Source organism: Terrapene carolina, unplaced genomic scaffold (assembly GCF_002925995.2).
Source record: "Terrapene carolina triunguis isolate 2854851 unplaced genomic scaffold, T_m_triunguis-2.0 Scaffold30, whole genome shotgun sequence".
Classification (NCBI taxonomy): Eukaryota; Metazoa; Chordata; order Testudines; family Emydidae; genus Terrapene; species Terrapene triunguis.
Window position 1 is genome coordinate 3,507,913 of NW_020664381.1, and position 21,044 is coordinate 3,528,956.

General features: G+C 39.3%; 1 protein-coding gene across 1 annotated transcript in view; it reads left to right on the plus strand.

Moving 5' to 3' along the window:
• LOC112123431 (bromodomain and WD repeat-containing protein 1-like) overlaps positions 1 to 21,044 on the plus strand; it is a 55,616-nt gene that overhangs the window by 8,880 nt on the left and 25,692 nt on the right. The window contains exons 7-13 of the mRNA XM_026651049.2: positions 1,739 to 1,800; positions 3,502 to 3,657; positions 3,953 to 4,073; positions 9,262 to 9,387; positions 10,470 to 10,548; positions 12,209 to 12,253; positions 15,167 to 15,313. Coding sequence (XP_026506834.1) covers positions 1,739 to 1,800; positions 3,502 to 3,657; positions 3,953 to 4,073; positions 9,262 to 9,387; positions 10,470 to 10,548; positions 12,209 to 12,253; positions 15,167 to 15,313 — 736 coding nt within the window. The remainder of the gene's footprint in view (positions 1 to 1,738; positions 1,801 to 3,501; positions 3,658 to 3,952; positions 4,074 to 9,261; positions 9,388 to 10,469; positions 10,549 to 12,208; positions 12,254 to 15,166; positions 15,314 to 21,044) is intronic.

Consider the following 21,044-nt stretch of genomic DNA (forward strand, 5'->3'; position numbering starts at 1 on the left):
ACAGCCCCAACTGGCTCCTGCGTCTGTCTGATATTCCCCCACCCCAGATGTTTTTAACACTTGATGAGCTTTGTTCCCTTGTGTTTGCGGGGCCTCAGTCATTCTTGGTAAAATCCAATTTTGTAGACTGGACAGTCAGTCACCAAAGGCAGTAGCTCTGGCATTGTCCCTTAAATTATAAGTGTTCATTGATAGGTAGTTGTGTTGAGCCATTCTTCCCATTCATGCCTGAATCCAGACAATTCTGAGTTTAAAAAAAAAAATAATTCATAAAGTAAACAGCATCTCAATAACCAAACCAGCATATAGTATTCATAAATATCACAAGTTAGTTCCATATTATTCACATAGATGTAAAACAGTTGAAAGTTCTATAAGTAGACAGTGCTTTTCCCAAAGGCTGGTCTAAACAGTTTTCGTACCAATTTAAGTGTATTGTTTTACTGGCATTGGTTTTTAAACCAATATAACCCTAATATATAAAGAGCTTATACTGAAATAAGTTATACTGATAAATGTACTTAAGTATTGGTATAATTGCATCCATACTAGGGGTTTCTAAACCAATATAATTAAATTGGTACAAAAACTGAGTAAGCAAGCCCTAAGAAGTCTATAGCTTCTATGGTTGCAAAGTAAACCTTCAAACAAACGGAGTGCAAACTGAACAGTGATGTCTGCTTAAGTCTGCAGACAGCTTAAAATAATTCTGAGAATTGTAGATTGCCGTGTTCAGCTAAATGGGTGTTGGTTACAACACCTAACTATGGTAATTTAAAATCAACATTGTTAGCTATTACATTGCTAATCAAGGCATAAAAAAAACTATACAGTCTGCAGGAATTTAAATTAATCTCTCATATTCAATTAAGTGAATATACTATTCGATGTGAACCAGACTAACTACTGCTTCCGTCTTCTCCCTGTTTGCCTCCAATCCTATCACTTTATTTCTTCTTTTCCTTTTACTTTGTGCTATTAGCATGCTGCTCCCATGACCGCAACAGTCTTTGTGCTCTACCAAACACCCCATTTCTTGGTCTGCCTTCCTCCAAATCCCTCTGTACTTCCATTTCTTAAAACAATCCTCCTCCATTGACAGGAATATTTGCACTGTCCTTTTTGTGTACTAGTACCTTGATCTTGTTTGTTGTGTCTTATTTAGAGTGTAAACTCTTTGTAGCAGCGCGTATATGAACTGTTTGTAAAGTGCTGTGTGAATTTATGGTGCTATGTAAATGTTTTAAAAGTAGGTAAACTGATTGCTGTTGGCTTTGCTGATTCAGAATTTTAACTATTCAGCAAAGCTGTTGCAAATTTTCCTTCAAACCTTCCAGTATTTCCTGGGTGCTCGCTTCTGTTTACTTTAAATACCTTGTGAAATTTTCTGACATAAGCTTCAGACTGGTGTGTGCTTTTGACATATTTTGTTTGAAATGTTCTTGGTTTGTAACCTAGAGAGACATTTTCTTTGTCTTCTCATTGATATAGTAGGAGATCAGTTAAGCATTACCTGGAGTAGGAGCACTGTTGTAATTTAAAGCTTTTAAACCAAACTAAGTTTGCAGTAGATTTGCCTCTAAGAGGGCTTGGTTTGCTCCCTCCTTCCTATATATTTATATTGCAAATTTAGTTATGCTTAAAATCAAAGGAAAAATTCCTTACATTTGTTTGCAGGGAAACACTTATACATGAACATAGTTTAACTTTTTTGTTAATTTGCTTGTTGTTTAAACAGATGGGACAACGGTGAAATTGAAAAGCTTAGCCCATGGGACATGGAGCCAATTCCTGATAATGGTATGTGAAAATGAATTAAAAGCCTCTCATCCTCTTGTCTATCTCCAAAATCATTTGTTTCATGCAAGTGGTAATACTAGTCTTGATATTTTCTTATATGGTCCCTGTTACCATAGTACCTGAGTATAGTCTTATTTTATTATTGTAGGACACTGTCATTTTTCATATGATCTTAAGGGTGGAATTGATATAATGGCATAGATATTCTATTACAGTTAAAGATCTGATAGTTTCCATTAAAACTGGTTTTGAGAGGATGAAAGTGGAAGGAGGAAATTTGTTTTCACTTTAAAATCTCCGAATCTGGATATTAGGCTAGTTTTGGACTATTCCATGTCTTTTTCCATAAATTCTCCCCCCTCCCCCCCATTCCTCAAAATCACTTGTGGGGAAGGGAAATGGCTGAAGTATGTAGATCACAAAACTTTTAAGTACTCCTATAGATCAAAATGTATATTCTATTTTAAAAACAAATAGGGACACAAGTGGAACCAGTCATGAAGCATAGAATCCTGTGGCTGTTGTCAATTTTCTGCAAAGGAGCCTTTGTAACTTTTGTTGTAATTCATAGATTCCATGGCCAGAAGGGACCATTGTGGTAATCTAGTCTGACCTCCTCCATAACATAGGCCATTGAACTTCCCCAAAATAGTTCCTAGAGCATATCCTTTAGAAAAACATCCAATTTTGATTTAAAAATGATCAGTGATGGAAAATCCACCATAACCCGTGGTAAATTGTTCCAGTGGCTAATTGCTCTGCATCAGAGCCCTGTTTTCTTCCTGCTTTCTTGTAGGTGTGTTGAACTAATTAAGGTTGACATTTTAAAAATTCTAAACTTCTTGGCTTGTGCCAAGATTCCTGCCACACAACTCAGGTTGATAATCAAATATAATGAAATATGTACTCTGTGCAGTCAGCAAAACCTTATAATAAATAACTAAGGTATATCTAAGGTTACTACTAGAATCAAAATCAGTTTTAATGGTCATCAGACCAGTGGTCCATCTAATCCAGCCACTGTCATTTTTAAGTATTAGATGCTTCAGAGGGAAAGTTCATGAAATCTTGAAGAGGGCAGTCATGCAATAGCCACCCCAAAGGGAATTTTCTTCCCAATCCCCTGAGTTAGGAATTGGCTTCCTTTCCAAGCTCACTGAAATTTTGTTTATTCCTCTATAGTGTAGTTGTGGATGTGCTCAGCAGCCATGTGTCTGACTAATCCTTTTTCTATTATCCCATGGAACACGTGGTATTACCCTGCATATTGTGAGTTCTTTATACGCTCAATTAGCCTTACTGTGCGAAGAAAAATGGTACAGCTGCACTAGGACTATCAATGGTGTATGGTGTAGTGTAATCAAAAATACGTGCATCTTTTGCTAGTGGACATCAGGCCTAAATTTAAACAGACAGTCTGTAAATGCAAGCAATGTTAACAGCTACTTATATACAATTTTGTGCATTAAAAACAAAATTGGCCATTCCTACATTAGATGGCAGAGTATTCTGAAAACTCATCTGCAACAAAGAAAGGTTAAAGACATTTTGTGTTCCTAAACATCAAACCCCCCATTTTATGAGATTAGGCAAGAATTTACATAGCGTCAAACCTGGCTAGCATATAGTTTATTAAATTCTCATTTATTCTTTTGTTTGTTCTTTCTTTTCTCATCTTCCCCATTTACTATAAAACTATAGTTGATCAACCTGAGGAATTAGGAGCTAGTGTTTCTGTAACTTATGAAGAAATGGAGAAGCTACTATACAAACCCCAAGAGGGAGAATGGGGGAAAAGATCTCGAGATGAAGTATGTGAACGGATTATCAGTGGCATTGATCAGCTTCTGAATCTTGGTGAGAACACAGAAAATTAGTCAGTTCTTTGCTCTCATAGCAGTAAACTTTTATAATTCGGTATCTGAGACATAGTGCTGATCCTTTTTTAAAGATTTTAAAGTACTGTCGTTGTGTGCAACCTGGTATACGGCCTTTATCACAAATCTGTATTCCGGTTCATAGGTTTATACATAACCTGTTTTTGTTAACAGTGGTTATAGTATAACAGTATGAATGCTTGTATGAAAATCCGTATGTATACAGGCTTTGAATTTGTTAGCTCAACTAACTGAATTATTACTATTTTTGACAGACATTTCAGCAGCCTTTGCTGGTCCAGTTGATCTGAGTACATATCCAAAGTACTGTACAGTGATAGCTTATCCAACAGATCTTTGCACTATTCGGATGAGACTAATCAACCGGTTTTACAGGTTAGTCTACCTTAGCAGTAGAAAGGAGGAAAACTTCATTATCTTCACTATGTTTCCACCAAGTTTCCATCAAGTTAAGTGACCTACAAAGATCTAAACATTTTTTGGAAAATGCACCAAAAAGGGAAAATGTTCTGTTTGTAAACACTGTGAGAATGAATAGCACTGTATAAATGCAAAGATACTAATATTTTATAATTATCTGAAAAGTGATTAGTACTGTAATATTAAAAAAAAAGATACTATTTCCTTGTTTTCTCTTCTAGTGATATCACAGTTATAAACATTGGTTGAAATTATTTATAAACAAAATTAGTTGAGCTATTTTGGAATAAATGAACATGAAAACTGCATGTCTGTTTTTTAAGACTAGCAGTCAGGTAACATAAACTGAATTTCTGAAGTGCCACGCTTGTCACAGATTTGTGGTAAATTTCTGAAAATGGGACTTGGGCATTTAAGTGACTTAGGAGCCTGAGTCTCATGTCTTCTGAAATCCTTCTGAACCCTTCTGAAAATGGGGCTTAGGTACCTAAGTTGCGTAGGTGTGTTTGACAATGTTAAGAGTGCTTTAGTTATGATACATGGGGCCTGGTTTTCAGAGATGCTGAATGCCTGCAGTACCCATTGACTTTAATGGGAGTTGTACGTGCCCAACACTTCTGCAAATCAGGCCCCTATTATCTCTGCATTTTAGTTTCCTCATCTGTAAAATGGGGATGAAACTTACCTTTTGTGAAGTGCTTTGAGATTTATGGATAAAGTGGTAAATATATATTTGCCAATTATTATAATTTGGTTCATAAATAGCTATAAGGATTTGGAATAGTAAGTGTTAAAATTAAGCCCTGTACATGGCCATGCAGCACATCGCCTCCATTTGCTTATAACTTGGGTCCTCAGTTTCTTCAAACTTGCAAAGGACCTTTACTCAATAATCCTTCCTCTCAGGCCATGATGATGATGAGGATAGAAATATGAAAGATTGGGGAAAGTCAAAAATTGAACTTAACAGGCAGGTGGGGAATTACCCAGTTGGAGATAGTTATGTCTTAGGACAATGTGGAAAGAGGTCATATTTTGACAATATTTTTCATTCGTTTTCTTTTCTGCTGGTTTTTTTTTGTGTGTGTGTGGGGTCTCTTTTGGAATAGCGCTCCTTCTTTCTTTAGAGGTGACTAAGATAACAAAATACATAAGTTTTCTGTATGCTGCATTCTCAGTACTCTGATATCAAAAGAGGCATCAGGTCTGTGTGGCTCAAAATAGAATTTGATATGATATACAGTACCAATTAAGTAATAGGGTTTTTATCCTCTTCAGATGGGTCTCATTAAGTTTTAAAATAATATATGGGCTTGAAAGCTTTATGAACCTCCAAAGGAACTCAGGCCAAATGCAGTAGTGTCTATGCAAGTGAGATTTCAGAACCTGGGGGTGCCAGAATGCTTATTCTGAGCCATCAATATTTTGGATAGCTGGAAAAAAGCCTGCCATTGTGGATATTACCCCAGAAGTAGTTGGTTTTGAGGACTAACTCGTAGGAGCCTGGTGGACACAAACTTCATATACAAATTAATTTTAATGTAGTTTTATCTTTATTTGTATTTTTTTTTCAACTTAACTGACTCATGAAAGTGTTCCACTCAATGTATGATTGTGTAGTCTGATAGTTGTGGGAAATATGAAAGTATTTCAGTATGTCAGGAGAGTGCTCAGAAAAATATGCACTTAGGCCAGGAATATGCTAAATCCCAAATGCTTAACTAGCAATAACACGAATCTCAATATTGAAGGGGTGGGAGAAAAAAAAAGATTAATGTGTGATGTAGAAAGGGGTACTTATAAATTGTTGGACGCCAAGTAATTTTGTTTTCAGAATTACTAAAAACATTTAGTTTAGAGAAACAAGAAATGGGAGACCAGCTCCTGCTGTTTCTCTTACTGCCAACTCATTAGTGTGGCTTCCACTATTGACTCACAGGGATTCTTCTACATTGTTTAGGGGATAGCAAGCAAACATTTAAGCCCAAGCAAAGTAATCAGTTATTAACCAGGGCTATTTCATTATTAAAGAAAGGAAAAGAAAACAGCACAAATGACTGAACACAAATGATAGTGGTTATTTCCATTACAATCTCTTCTGTATGTCTCTCTATGGAGAGCTTTTGACAGAGATTATGCCCCAATATTGAACACCTGAGAAGTGTGCTTTCCTCTTGGTAAGTTAAGACCAAAGTATATTGTTTCCCAAAATTATTGTGAATCCATTCTTTAGTATATCCTTAGATAACAAAGAATGTTTATAGATGGGCAAAATAATTTTGTTTCAGGGAATGTGGACCTGTTGGTTATTAATAAATAACCAGCCAATTTATAGTTGATAAAGTAAGCAATCTTAAAAACAGCTTATGAAGCCCAAGAAAACATTTAAATCAGTTACTTAGAAGAAGCCATTTAAAGAGCTGTCTTCTGACAGGCCAGTTAAGCAATATTAAGAATCTAAAATCTAATAGAATCCCCCTTTTCTCTGTTTACCAATGTTTAGCCCCTGTCTCTTCTCATGAATACATAGTCTAATCACTTGATTAACAGGAGAAACTATTAGTATTTCAAATTACAACAGCATTTCAGTATTCCAGCAAATCATTACAGGAGTTTTAAATCTAATCCCTTGGTAGTGGCTTTAACTTCCTCTCACCAATCCATGTTGAAGTCTTGGGATGGTTTCCTGGGATTGGTTTCTTGTTGAGTCTTCTCTCTTTTTCTTCTTTCTTGTAGAGGTGGCCAGGATGAGTTATAGAGTGTTTGCTGTTTAAGCAGCATCTCAGGGAGTGAGAGTGCTCACTTTAGAAACTGATACCCTTTTTCTTCCTTTTGTGAAATTATAAGAAAACACCTCATTCATGCTTGCTTAGATTCAGGTTGGTTGCTCTCTCTCTTTTCATTGGCTTCATGCCTTCGGCTTTGGTTTAGGTGGTAGTTTGAGCTCCTGAATATGCAGTCTGCTTAATGAATATGCAACATTTCTTTATTGCCTTTGTTCTTCTTGTGGCAGGAAAGATCCAGAAAATTCTTAATTAGTTTTAACTTTCTTTTTATTCAGTCCATTTTCTGAGATTTTTTTTCCTTTTATTTGACAGGAAATGAAATTCTGTTGTCAAATAGTGTAAACAATCTTGTTCTTAATATAAGAGTCTTTCATTCTCAGAACAGTTTTTTAAAGTTATATAACTCTTAGAAAGTCTTTAGCCTAAGTTGTTGACTTTACATGGCAATTTTTCTAACAATGATTTTCTTGTCTCTTGCGTTGGGTGAGGGTTTGCTTGTCCACTGTCAGTAATCAATTAATTCCTCATTAATCTAAATATTCTATGCTTAAATAGCTTCTTGCATTAGTAATTAGTCTAATATCAAATGTCCTTGCTATATTTGTATATAAAACATCTCACTATTCATACTGCAATGATATCAGGCAGTTATTATATGAAGGCATGCATTTTGATACAAAATAGTTGGAAAAATACATTAAAAGAAGCTTTTACCATCTTAAGCATTTGAGATACAACAAAGGTTTTCAACTTTAAGTGGAAACATGAGTTGGAAGTAAGCAGTGTCTTGTGTAAAACGTTTTCCCCCCATAAATGTTGTCCAAGTCTGAAGAACGAAGACAAAATAAATCAATTTCAATAAGGATATTTCTGGAATTTGTTGTGTGGGTTTAAAATCAGATTTTTCTTTGAAAAGTGGGGGTTTTTGGGGGGTGGGTGGGGAGGGAAGAGATGGAATTTAGGCCAACTTTACCTCTGGATTTATTTCTCTGATAACCCAACCATACAGTCTTCTGTTCATAATCGGGTTTCTTCCTAAAAATATTTACATGGTTTGTTTACTTGATGTTTGCCTATCCTTGGGAGATGGAAGCAGAAACCCTCTGGAATTTCTTTGATTAGCTTCAACATTTTGTAACATAATTAGCTAAACATGTATATTATGTTTTCAATCATCCTGGCTGTAACATTCTTGCAACTATACCTTAATATTCAGTAGAGGTGTAAACAAGTTGGTAACTGTCACGGACTCACAGATCGTGCCCACTCTTGGCCCCGTGCAGTCCGTGGGGGGGTGCCCCTTTTAGTGAGACAGCCCTTCTCGGGGATCCACTCTCTCTCGGGGTCCGGCCCCTCCACCTCCTGGAGCCGCACCTCTCTGAGCCTTAGCACGTCTGTCTCTGCCGTGGACCCCCTCAGGGAGTCCACTCGCTCTGGACCCCTGGGGCCTCCACCCCCGAAGGGGTTGATGCAACCCTGTTCTCTAGACCGGAGTGACGCTCAGCCAGCATGAAACAGGAGGGTTTATTGAGAGTTGAACACAGCACAGGAAACTCTCTGACCCTCAGGCCTGGCCTCCCTCAGCCCAGCACATTCCAGTCTCTCTGCATCCAGGTGGGCTCTACCTGCTTCCCCTCTCCAGCCCAGAGCCCCCCTGCTCGCCGCTGGGCATCCGAGATCCCCGGCCCCAGGCCCCGCCTCTGTCCATTGTCTTCTCTCCAGGTAAACAGGGTCGTAAACCGGGGCCTCCTCTCCTGCTTCTGTCCTCTGGCTGGAACCGGCTGGTTAGGTCACTGGGTCCTCACTCTGCAGCCCATTGTCCTCCCACTGGCCAGAACCGGCTGCGTCTCCTCAGCTGGGCCTCTGGGTCACCAGGTCACCGATCGCTGGGGTATCCATCTTCCCGGCCACCGGCTGGGTCCCCACGTCCTCTCTCCGGTCCTCTGCAAAACACACTCCCTCTCCCCTCACCTCGTTAAACCAGTAACACCCAGGGAAACTGAGTCCCACCCCCTCCTCATGCAAACCCTTGAAATTCCACAGAAAACAAGAAAACCCCCCACTTCGTCACAGTAACTACTTAAAATATTTTATTAATATCATTTTTGCATCAATATTGAGGTCTCCCTCCCTTCCCCCCTACAGCTGCCACTTCTCTGGCTAACCCTGAATATTTTATGCTGTTTTCCATATGAATTGTTTTAAGTGAGATTAAGCTGGGGTTCTATACTAAAGGATTGCCAGTTTAGTATAATAGACCTAATAGGGACAGATATTTACAGAGTTATTTTTCTTTTCTACACTCCTTTTTTTTTTTTTAGTATTAAAGAATGTTAATTTCCTTTATAATCTTAAAGGAGGATCTCTGCATTGGTGTGGGAAGTCAGATGTATTGAAAGTAATGCCAGCACCTTCAATGAACCTCGGAGTGCTATTGCTCGATCTGCTAAGAAGATCACTAAACAGCTGTTAAAGTTCATTGAGTAAGTCATATTTCAGTCTGAATATAATTGTATACACATTTCATTGACCTGGGTTGGAGATAGCACTTGAATTTCTCTCAATTTTGGCTGACTCTTTATTTTTTTGCAATGAATAATAGCTGAAGCCTTTAGAAACTTTCAAGTTCTAAATATTTCCTAAACTCTTTATCAAACTAACTTTGAAGCATCTTGATATGTCTAGCAAAGACATTTTTAGCACTCTGATTTAATCAGCATTTATTAATATTCAAGATTTGAGAAAGGTCTTTCTATAGAACTTGTCCATCAGAAAACTTTTAGCTGCAAGCAAAGGTTTCTGCTCATCCCTGCACACCACACACCATCTACCCTGAATATAGTTTCATTAGCCATTTAGAGGTAAGTCAGTTTTACTGTCTGTCACACACACAAGTATTCTCTACTCTTTTAATCAGTCTGCCTGATCTGGTGAATTTCAGAGTTTATATTATTTTTCACTCTATAGAAAACCTGTAGGCTCTCCTGTTTTATCTAGACCAGAATTAAAGACCTTATCCAAAGGCTGATCAACAAACTAGTTCTTGTAAACCATCTAGCATGGAGATGTTCCAAGCAAAGCAAGTTACCGTTTGTCCTACTGATGACAAGGCCTTAATCTTAAAATGCTTTAGTTGACCTGAGAGAAATTTGTTAAACATGTACTAAATTCTTTCCTAAATAGAGAATTCAGAACATTTTATATCCCTTCCCGTCTCAACCACTGCCACCTGCTTTTCAGTGGAAAAACTTCTAGCCGGCCATTCTAAATTCAGTTATAAATCTAAAGTTAGGAAGCTGAGATGGATGCATATTATAATATATGAATTAGCTGGCAGATTCTGCAGAAATCATTTGAAATTGGTAAAAGGAGTTTTTAATGAAATTATGTTGCCAATACCCTGTTTACTGAGCTTAAAATACCTTCTTTAAGCGTGCCTTTTCAAGCCTTAAATTCTCTTGGAAAATTACTATTTTCCAGCGTTCATATGTGTTTTAAAGTCTAGAAAGTGGTAAGCATGTTTTTCCATTATTCGCGTAGTAAAGCTTTTAATTCTACTTTACAGTGATCCGGTTTGTACAAACATATTTGAGCTTAGTAATACAACAGAAGATGAGCAGGACTCTCTTGATGCTGCTGATCTGGTAATAAACTCTTGTTGTTGTTGCTTCTGCTGCTGTTTTTAGTTTAAACAAATATTCAAAGTAGGAGTTTATTAGCAGTGATAAAGAAATACTGTCAATCTAGTTACTAGCAGCAGCAAAACTAATTTTAAATACTTTTTAAAACCTATACTTTTATAATATGCCACAATTACAAATGTCTGGTTATAGAAATATACCTGCTACATATCCATATATTTTATACATAGTTTCTATATATATAATGGCCCAGTCTGTTATTTGAACTTCCCCAAAGTTTGAGGATGTTTGGATCTGGTATAGGTAGATATACCATATTTCATAACTGTATTTCAATAATTGTTGAGTTATGGATATTTACATGTAAATAAATAATATTGCACATGGAGTGTACATTTTACAGATAAATCACTATGTTGTCAAGTGCAGTATAATTCTCCTCCTCCTCCAAATGTGCGTGGCTCAGTTGCTCCATACCTATTATTAAATGTGCAGTATATACATATATAAAAGACCTATTCATTGAATTATATGTAACTCCGGGTATCTTTTTTTTTTTTTAAATTGGGGTAAAAAATGATTGTATATTTAAAAAATTATAATGCCAAGAGTTCAGAACACAGAATTATAGATGTGATGAGAGCCATTACTGTTTGATATAATTACATTCATACTTTTGCTCTGAATTGCTTTCTTTATTTAAAAAAGAGAAAATGATTGATTACTGCATTTGATTATGCAATATGAAACTAAAAAATTCACTTCAGTATTTGAGAATAGTAGTCTAATGCATTTGTTTTAATGTGATGAGCTGTTGATAGGAATGCATACAGTGAATGTGTACATTTGGAGTGCCACCTTTTGGTATATTGGTAGTATACTTAAAATTAAAAAATAGTACACTACTTTTACCAAAAAGACATTTCAAGCATTTTTTTATTCCTAAGCAAAACTTTTTTTAAAATGCTGAAAGGCACATGTTCTCTATTGTGGACTAAGTCCAGGGAAACTCTGAAATTCAGTCCATAAGTGACTCTTAAACCATGAAAAACAGTGTAAGTAGTTTCTCCAAAGTTACTTTTGGTGGGATTTTCATGCCTGGTCGTCTTTGCTTCTGAGCTAGACAGGCAAAACTTGAAAAGCTGTAAGATTTTTCATCTGCTGAGTCTCTCATGCCCTTTAGTGCTTAAAGTTGGTGGTATTGAGCCCTGGTTTGTCATAAGGTATCCTTTTTATATAAAAAGCATCCAGTAAGAGGTACCAAGAGTGCAAGCATCCCTCTGATGTATCATTGAAACCCCTAACTCTGGGTGCCTTTGCATCAAGGACTCCAGTATCATCCATCCACTGAGGTTCAGGACATGATGCTGGGGCCAGGAATGTTGAGTATTGATTTGTGTTTAGGGTCCTAAATAAGTCACTCCTAATTTGGGTCCCCCTTAAAGGCTGCAGTATCCCCTTTGATGTTTCCCTCTTGGCTTGTCAGGAACTGTTGGAACTCCTAGCTTAACTGGACAGTTTTCTATAATGTCCATCACAATAGATAGTATGTTTACTATTTTCATTGTAGTATAAATTATAATGGCAGCTTCTTTGTCTGAATAGTTGTTACCTATTTCATTTTGTGAATTATTTTTGAAGTGGTGTGTGGTCTGTTTTGTAGGATGATGATAAATGTCTTCCAAGAACTTCTTACAGAAGAGTAAAAGTAAGTTGGCCTGTCCTTACCATAAATATTGAAATCCTACCTGTCCAAAAAGGTGATCAGCAGAAACAGTAGTGAAGTAGCAGAACCTAGTGGAGCATGCTACCTTTTGTAATTAATGTCTATCCTAACTTTCTTGGTGATAACTGCAAATAATCAGATACAATTTTTTAAAGATTTCTTCAGGTTTTTTACTTATTCCTGTAATTAAGCCATAATTCAGAACATGCAATGGATAAAACTGATATTAAAACAGACTTCAATAAAAACAGACTTCAATAACTGAAGAACTGCAAATATAGTACCTAATTTAAGAAAGGAATAAAGTGATCCAGGAAACTACAGGCCCCTTAGTTTCACCCTAATTATATGCAAGATCTTAAAACAAATTTTGAAAGAGAAAGTAGTTAAAGGCACAGTGGTAAATGATAATTGGGTTAAAATACAACATGGTATTGCAAAAGGTAGATCCTACCAGACCAAACTGATTTCTTTCTTTGTGACGATAACTAGTTTTGTAGACAAAGGAAATGCAATAGATGTACTCTATCTGGATTTCAGTAAAGTGGTTGATATAGTTCCACAGGGGAAGTTATTAGTTAAATTGGAGAAGATAGGGATCAGTACGAGAATCAGATGATGAGTAAGGCACTGGTTAAAGGGGATGCTGTAACTGGTCATGCTGAAAGGTGAACTGGCATGCTAGAGGGAGGTTACTAATGGAATTCCTCAAGGATCAGTCTTGGGACCAATCTTAGTTAACATTTTCATTAATGACCGTGGCATAAAAAGTGGGAGTGTACTAATAACATTTTTAGATGACACAAAATTGGGAGGTATTGCCAATATGAAAAAGGACCAGAATATCATAAAAGAAGGTTTGGATGACCTTGAAAACTGGAATAATAGAAATGGGATTAAATTTAATAATGCAGAGTGCAAGCTCATGCATTTAGGGACTGTAAGAATTTTTGCTGTAAGCTGCGGACATATCAGTTGGAAGTAATGAAGGAGGAGAAAGACCTGGGTGTATTGGTCGATCATAGGATGACTGAGCCACCAATGTGATGTGGCCCTGAAAAAAGGCTGATGCATCCGAGGATTGCATTAGGCAAGATATTTCCAGTAGGGAAAGAGAAGTGTTAAAATCATTGTACAAGGCACGGTGAGACCTCATCTGAAATACTGGATGCAATTCTGGGTTCCCATGTTTAAGAAGGATAAATTCAAACTGGAATAGGTGCAGAGAAGGGCTACCAGGATAAGAGGAAAGGAGAACCAGGAAACTTAAGGAGCCTGGCTTGTTGAGGCTAACAAAATGAATGCTAAGAGGAGAAATGATTGCTCTCTCTAAATACATCAGAGGGATAAACTCCAGAAAGGAAGAGGAGTTATTGAACATAAGGGCCAATGTTGGTACAAGAGCAAATGGCTATGAACTGGCCATCAACAAGTTTAGGCTCGAAATTAGGCGAGAGTTTCTAACCATTGGAGGAGTGAAGTTCTGCAATAGCCTTCCAAGGCAGTACTGGCAGGTAAAAAACCTAACTTGTTTGAAGACTGAGCTTTATAAGTTCATGGAGGAGGTGGTATGATGAGGTTGCCTAAATGGTGTATGGCCCATCTGCAACTGCTACTAGCAGATATCTCCAACAGCTGGAGATAGGACACAAGCTGAGGAGGGCTCTCAGTTACTACAGAGAATTCTTTCCCAGGTGTCTGGCTGGTGGGTCTCACATGTTCAGGGTGTAACCGATGAACATATTTGGGGTTAGGAAGGAATTTTCCCTTAGGTCAGATTTGCAGAGACTGTGCGGGTTTTTCACCTTCCTTTGCAGCATGGGGTACAGGTCGCTTGCTGGTTTGAACTAGGGTAAATAGTGGATTTTCAGTAACTTGAAGTCTTTAAATCAAGATTTGAGACCTTCAGTAACTCAGCCAAACATTAAGCGCCTATTATAGGAGTGGTTGGGTGAGGATCTGTGGGCTGCAGTGTACAGGAGGTTAGATTAGATGATCATGATTAAAGCTATGATTTAATCATGGAGGTCATGGAAGTCACTGAATCCGTGACTTCCAGTGACCTTCATGATTTCAGCCTGCAGCAGTGGGGAGCTGCAGGGTATCCCCGCCGCCTCTGGTGGCCCCCAGAGCCCCAGCGGCCCCAGAAGGTGGTGGTGGAGCCCTGGCGGCCCCCAGCTGCTGTGCAGCTGCCCTGCTGCAGGCAGTGTGGGGACCCGCTGATCCCCATTTTGTCACAGATATTTTTAGTAAAAGTCATGGACAGGTCACGGCTTCCGTGAATTTTTCTTTATTGCGTGTGACCTGTCCATGACTTTTACCAAAAATGTCTGTGACAAAATCTTAGCCTTAATCATGATGGACCCTTCTGACCTTAAAGTCTGAGTATATGAACCTAATGTGTAAACCGTTGGAATTATTCAGGAAACAAAGTCTTAGGTCTTTTCTTCAAGGTTTATACTTAAGGGACACAGGACAGTGTTTTCTGCAAGAAAACAACTAGAAAAAACACAAGATGTGGGTTTAACCCTTTTGATCACTAGGTATAGTTTTCCTAAAGGAATTTTCAGAGGTCAAGAAAGAGAGCCCCTTTGCATCCCTGTCACACTTAAATATAATAGTATGTTTGATCCTGTAGGCCAGCCAATAAGAAAAGCTAGGTTGAAGGGGAGAAAATTCTTACTCAACACTTATAAAAAATTGAAGAGAAGGAATTACAAAAAATGCAAAAAGTAGAATGCTTTTTCCATTTTTTTTGCTAGTAATTTTCTCTGTTTCTTTACTAAGATACTCTCGAAGTTTATCTAGCAGTTTCTGCAATGTGTGTTTAAAATTCTAATTGGAATTATTTTTATAACTTGTTTTTTTCTGGGAGTAAATTTTTTTTTTTTAAAGAGACGGGTTATGAAGAGACGAAACAACGTGAAAATTAACTATGATGAAAATACCTGGAAGAAACAATGTATGGAACTGGTGAATTTAATTTTCCAATGTGAAGATTCTGAGCCTTTTAGACAACCTGTTGATTTGGATCAATATCCTGTAAGTTATCCTTCATAAAACTTAAGTGACTTAATGTTTGTCTTATCATTTTTCTCTTTTGGTACAGAACTTGTACCATAATATGACTGTCATTCATGAAGTTGGCTTCATAGATCCGAGCTCTTGGAGCTAGTCCAGAACTGTTGACACAAATTAGCCTTGCCATGTGCCTAGATATCTATGTCCTATCATAAGAAAACATCAATGAAAAGATTCATGTTGTCTGTATTCTTAATTCCTAGGTCTTTTTGTTTGTTACTGAAACTGGAACTGCTTATCTCATACTAGTATCATTTTGTGTTGCTTGAAGTTAGTTACATCTAATGGGTGTTTTTTAAAAAAAAAATTACAGTTTCCTTGAGATTCATGGGCAGGGCTGTCAAATGTTTGGCCATGAATTGAATCTGACCTGTTTTTTATTTGTGAACCATAGGACATTCATATTCTATAGAATGTAACCTTTCATTTGAAAAATAGTCAATTCCTAACCCCATGATTGCAAAGAAAACCTTGCAAATGTAAACCAGTGCAGCGATGTTCACAGATATCGTGAAACAATGATTGAGAAGTGTGAACTTTTTTGCATGTATTAACTTCATTGGACTGTTAACTTTAAATATTACTTTCTTAAACCTCTTCATGGATGCCAGAGTTTCACCCCACTTCTCCCCAGAGCTCGCAAAGACAGGAAGACTCGCCTACAGCTACTACTACTTAAGGAAGCCCTTGAGGCTAAACCCTCTGAATCTGTTCTGACTTCGGTTCAAACGTCTGAAGAGCCAGCCTTGGCCCCGGTGGCCTCAGTCTGTTCCGCTCGACTGCAGGGTTCCAAGAAGCCGCAGCCCCTGCTGGGACTGGATCAGTTCCTGTGGCTCCCCCAGTCAAACTCCCAAGGTGATAATGTCAAAACTGATGGCTGTCTGGTCAGATCCCACCACCCGGTTCTGTAGGAAAGGTTAAGGAACAGTTCGGCTGCTCTCGTTCATGCTATACCTCGTGCCTCACAGCAGTCGGACTTTGATCTAATCCCTGTGGCAGTCTCTGAATGAGGGTAGTCATTGCCTTGAGTTTTGGATTTTGAGACACCGAGGAAGAAGCAGCATAGAAGCAAGATGGCCAACTCTAGCATTGCCAGTTCCTGTGCATCAGAACTATGGCTCATGTCTGATTCTGGTAAAGCTGCCACAATTCCAAAGCAGGGTTCTGTTCCACCTCTAGCTTCAGTAACAAGAGAGACAAACCCATGTGTATCTTCAGATCCACTGTTATTCTCTGACCCAATTTCTGTTTCGGTTCTGGCTACTTTCTCAGTTCTGGAAAGTTCTGTCACTATAACGACCTAAGTCTGCCTTTCAGGTTCGATATATGTCCTGGATCCAGGTGTGAAGTGCACAGGTCATAAAAGGAGATGTGTATCCTCAGTTCCAGGGTTGTCATCTTCGTGTCTAGTTGGGAAGAAAACAAATCCCGTTGTTGGTCCTCTCTTGGATCATCTTCTGATCCCTCCTCTGAGGTCTCCATCAAAGTCTACCACAAAGGACTGGATTCCCATTCCTCCCTCCAGATCTGTTACTATCTGTGATACATTCTTTCTCAGATCTAGACCCGGACCTTCTCCATGAGGAGGATAAAGGAAGAATACAGAGACCTGTATTGAGGTTTGGACTATCCTTAGGTCCTTCTCCTGTTGGCATGTTTCCGGCCCCCAGTGGTTAGGGAAACTGGCAGTCTTGGAGCTATTGCCCTGTGTTAGAGGGGTGTGTATACCCCAGATTTTGATCAAGCTAATTGCGATCATATTGTGTGCATTCAGCCACCATGAATTAATAAAATAGAACACCACATAGTTAAGGGTTAATTTGAACAAGCAGGGCTTCTGGAGGAAAGGTCAAACACAACCAGAGTCTTGCAGTTTCTGCTAATCAGAATGGAAGGAGAGGGAGAAAGAGTCAACAAATTGAGACTGAAAGAAAATAAGTGGATGAGAATCTTGAATTTGTGCACCTTAGATATAGAACCTTATTATGACTAATTAATGTTTAAGTAGTTTATTGAAGTAAGGAGAGGTGATGACTCAGTAGGGGGTCACTATGAGCTGTGTGTTTTGTAAAAGTTAGTCTAGTAAAAAGACTATATAATAGAGTGTACTTGGGGGCAATTCTCTGAAGCTATTCTGAGAGACTTTTTTCTGATACCAAACTCCCCAGTGGGGAAGCAACGGGCCATTGCTGACCTGCTGAAAATTATACCATCTCAGATTCTAGGTAATTATTTGGATTGTTCTAAACATACTGCTTATGTCTATGTGCGCTTATATCTAATAAATTGCACTTTTAGATAAGTGCACGCTTACTTGTATTAACCTTTCATCAGACAGAATTGCTGTGTTCACATTGATTTATTCCTGATAGCCCGTGGAGTGAAACAGTTTAAGTTACCACTGCTTTGGGTTCTGAAAACCCTGGGTATCAGGGACCAGGGTTTTATTGATGACCATGCCAAGACCTCTTTAGTTACTCTTCTTGTGGATGTGGAAGCGACGTTTCATCTGCAAGGAATCTGAAAGCCCAGAGATCCTGTGATCTGATTCCCCTGGATCCGTTGACACTGCAGACGGTGATACCTGATGCCCTGTCTGAGGACGATGATGATGATGAAGAGAAAACCCTTTTCTTTCAACAGAAGCATTTAGAAACTGACTTCAAGCCTGACTTATCACCGGATGAACGTGGGAGTGACTTCGTCCTCCTGAGGACACTCCAATTTCAGGACTTGGTGAATTGCACGTTGTCCACTCTGAATCTCCTTGTGGTACCAGTGGAAGAGACTTCATATCTGGTATTTTATAATCTCGGTACCTCTGCCAAGAGTCAGATATCACTCCCCATCCTGGCGGGGTTTTTGTAGTCAGCCAGATTTGTGTGATCCAATCCCACCTCTTGTCTACCTATCTTAAAGAAGGCGGACAAATTATACCAGATACCCTCTGATGGGTTCTCGTATTTTCATATCCACCCTATGCACAACTTGCTGGTAATAGTTGCTGCCAGCAACAGGGCGAGGTTGGAACAACTACACTTCACCTTGAGTGACAGAGGGGAAAGAAGATGAACTCATTGGGGAGAAAGGTGTTCGCCTCATCCCTCGGTATTAGGATGGTGAATTATCATGCAGTTATGTCTTGTGACCAGTTCCTTCTGTGGGAGAATGTTGTCTTCTCCAGGACGTACCTGAAGACAGGAGAAGGTTGGTTAATGCCATCTTATTGGAGGGTCAGAATGTAGCCAGGTATTCCCTCAGAGCTTCCTTCAGTGCCTCAGACTGCTGCCAAAGGATTGGGTCTGCTGTGACTATCAGGATGCGTGCATGGCTTTGATCCTCTTGTATAATTATGGACACCAGAAGTAAGCTTCGACGATCTCCCTTTTGAAGGGGAAGGTCTTTTCAGTGTAAAGACTCGCAACTTACTAGAAATACTGAAGGATGCAAGTTCGACAGCTCAGTCTCGGGGGTTAATCCCACCCATTGAAAGGAGGCCTGGCCCTTCTTTCAGTAGCAGAGGCAGCAATGCTCCCAGCCTTCAGCACCCTACTTTTCATCCAGTCAGAGACTCAAGTTACCAACAACAAGCCTCATAGAATGGTTACAGAAAGAGACCTTTCAAACAAGGTTCCAAACCCAAATAGCCCACTTCCCTGTCAGCCCCCTCTTTCCGGAACACCAAGCCTCAGTTTTGACGTGATTCCTGAGAGTCTAGGACTAGCCAACTACCTTTTTTCTACCCCCTCCTTTGGAGACAGGCTGTACCCCTTTTCATCCACAAATGGAGGCAGACAACATCAAACCAGTGGATTTTAGAGATCACAAGAAAAGGCTATGGCATTCAATTAAAAAATGCTGCCTTCCTCAAACTCCCCCATCTGTCCCTCTTCAGGGACCACTCTCATGAGGCAATTCTCACAGAAGTTGAGAAGTTGCTTTGTTAGGAGCAGTTAAGGAGATTCTTGCTTACCTAAAGGGTCATGGTTTTTACTCCTGATATTTTTGGGTACTAAAGAAGGATGGGGAGGGTTCTGATTGATATTAGATTTGATGGAATTGAACAAACACATATGGAAATTTCATTTCCATACGCTGACCTTGTCTTCAGTAATCCCTTGCTATCCGTCCTGCATTGGTTCCCAACTCGCAATCTAAAGGACACTAATTTTCATATTGCAGTTTCAGAAACATCAAAAGTACCTTTGATTTGTGGTAGCTGGGAGCCATTTCCAGTACAAGGTGCTTCCATTTTGCCTTTCTGCAGCACCCAGGGTATTTACAAAGTGCCTCTCTGTGGTGGTGGTGTATCTGAGGAAGCAGGGTATATTTGTTTGCCCTTATATGAACGATTGGCTATCAAAAGTCGCTGTGTGTGAGGACTTGTCACATAGTTACCACGACCAATCTTTTCTTCTCAGCATCCAAAAGTCAATCCTCTGTCCTACACAAAGGATCCTTTTCATAGGTGTCATATCAGACTCAGTGGTAACGAGAGTTTTTTGTACCTGATGACAGGTCTCTCAAAATGCGGTAGTGTCTGTTAAGAATTTGAAGTTGCCCCACATAGAGGGTGAGGTTCTTCCTGAGTCTCATGGGTTTTATGGCAGCCACTACCTATGTGACTTTGTTTGCCAATTTAAAAATGAGACCTCTGAGGCAGGTCCCAGGCTTACAGTCGAAGTTGAGACAGCCTTTAGCTGTTGATCACTATACTTCAGTACATCATAGTCTCTCTGGACTGGTGGGCAAGCAGGACAAACATGCTCTGAAGTATGCAGTTCAGTTCTTCGGGTCCATCTCGGACAGTGATTTCAGATGCCCCACCCAATGGTTGGGGGGTATGCTTGAATCATTTAAACAGTTTGAGGACATTGGTCTTCTCAGGAAAGAACATTGCACATCAACATAGTGGAACTAAGAACAGTTCATCTGGCTCTAAGAGCATTCCTCCATCAGCTGCCAGGAAAGGTTGTGCAGATAGTAACAGATACTTTGCAGACATGTTGTTATATTAACAAACAGTGGGTGATCACTCTGCCCCCTTGTTTGCAGAGGTGATAAATCTGTGGGATTGGTGTATCTGCCATGAAATGTGTCCTGTGGCACTACATTTGGCTGGGGAAAGCAACGTAGTTGTGGATAGTCTCAACAGAGACTGCTCTCAGATGCACATGAGGTCCCTAAAAGATTAGGTGGTTGACCCTATTTTCCAGATAGGTCTACAGTTGGGTTGACCCTATTTGCAACTAGGTTCCAAATAACATGTCGTTGTTCCTATTCTAGAGTGGGTAGGAACAGTCTGTGTGTCAGATGCTTTCCTGCTGCGCTGGGCGAGGGGTCTCATATATTTATTTTTCCCTTCATACAGAAGGTGATAGAGAGGGGTTAGGATAAGGCAAGATAATACTCATTGCCCAATCTTGGCAACATCAGCAGTGGTTTACTGATCTCTTTCAACTGTCCAGTGGAGTCTTCATATACCTTCCTCTGTCTCCAGACCTCGTGTCCCAGGGGGTGGAGGGGCAGGATTTTTAACCCAGACCTTCAGTCCCTTCACTTGAGTGTGTATGGTCATACTTTGTCTGCTCTTGAGCAGTCGTGTTCATCTGTTCATACTAGTTAACTCTAGATCAGGCCTGCACAACATGCGGCCCGGGGGCCGCATGCGGCCCGCGTGGGCTCACTGTGC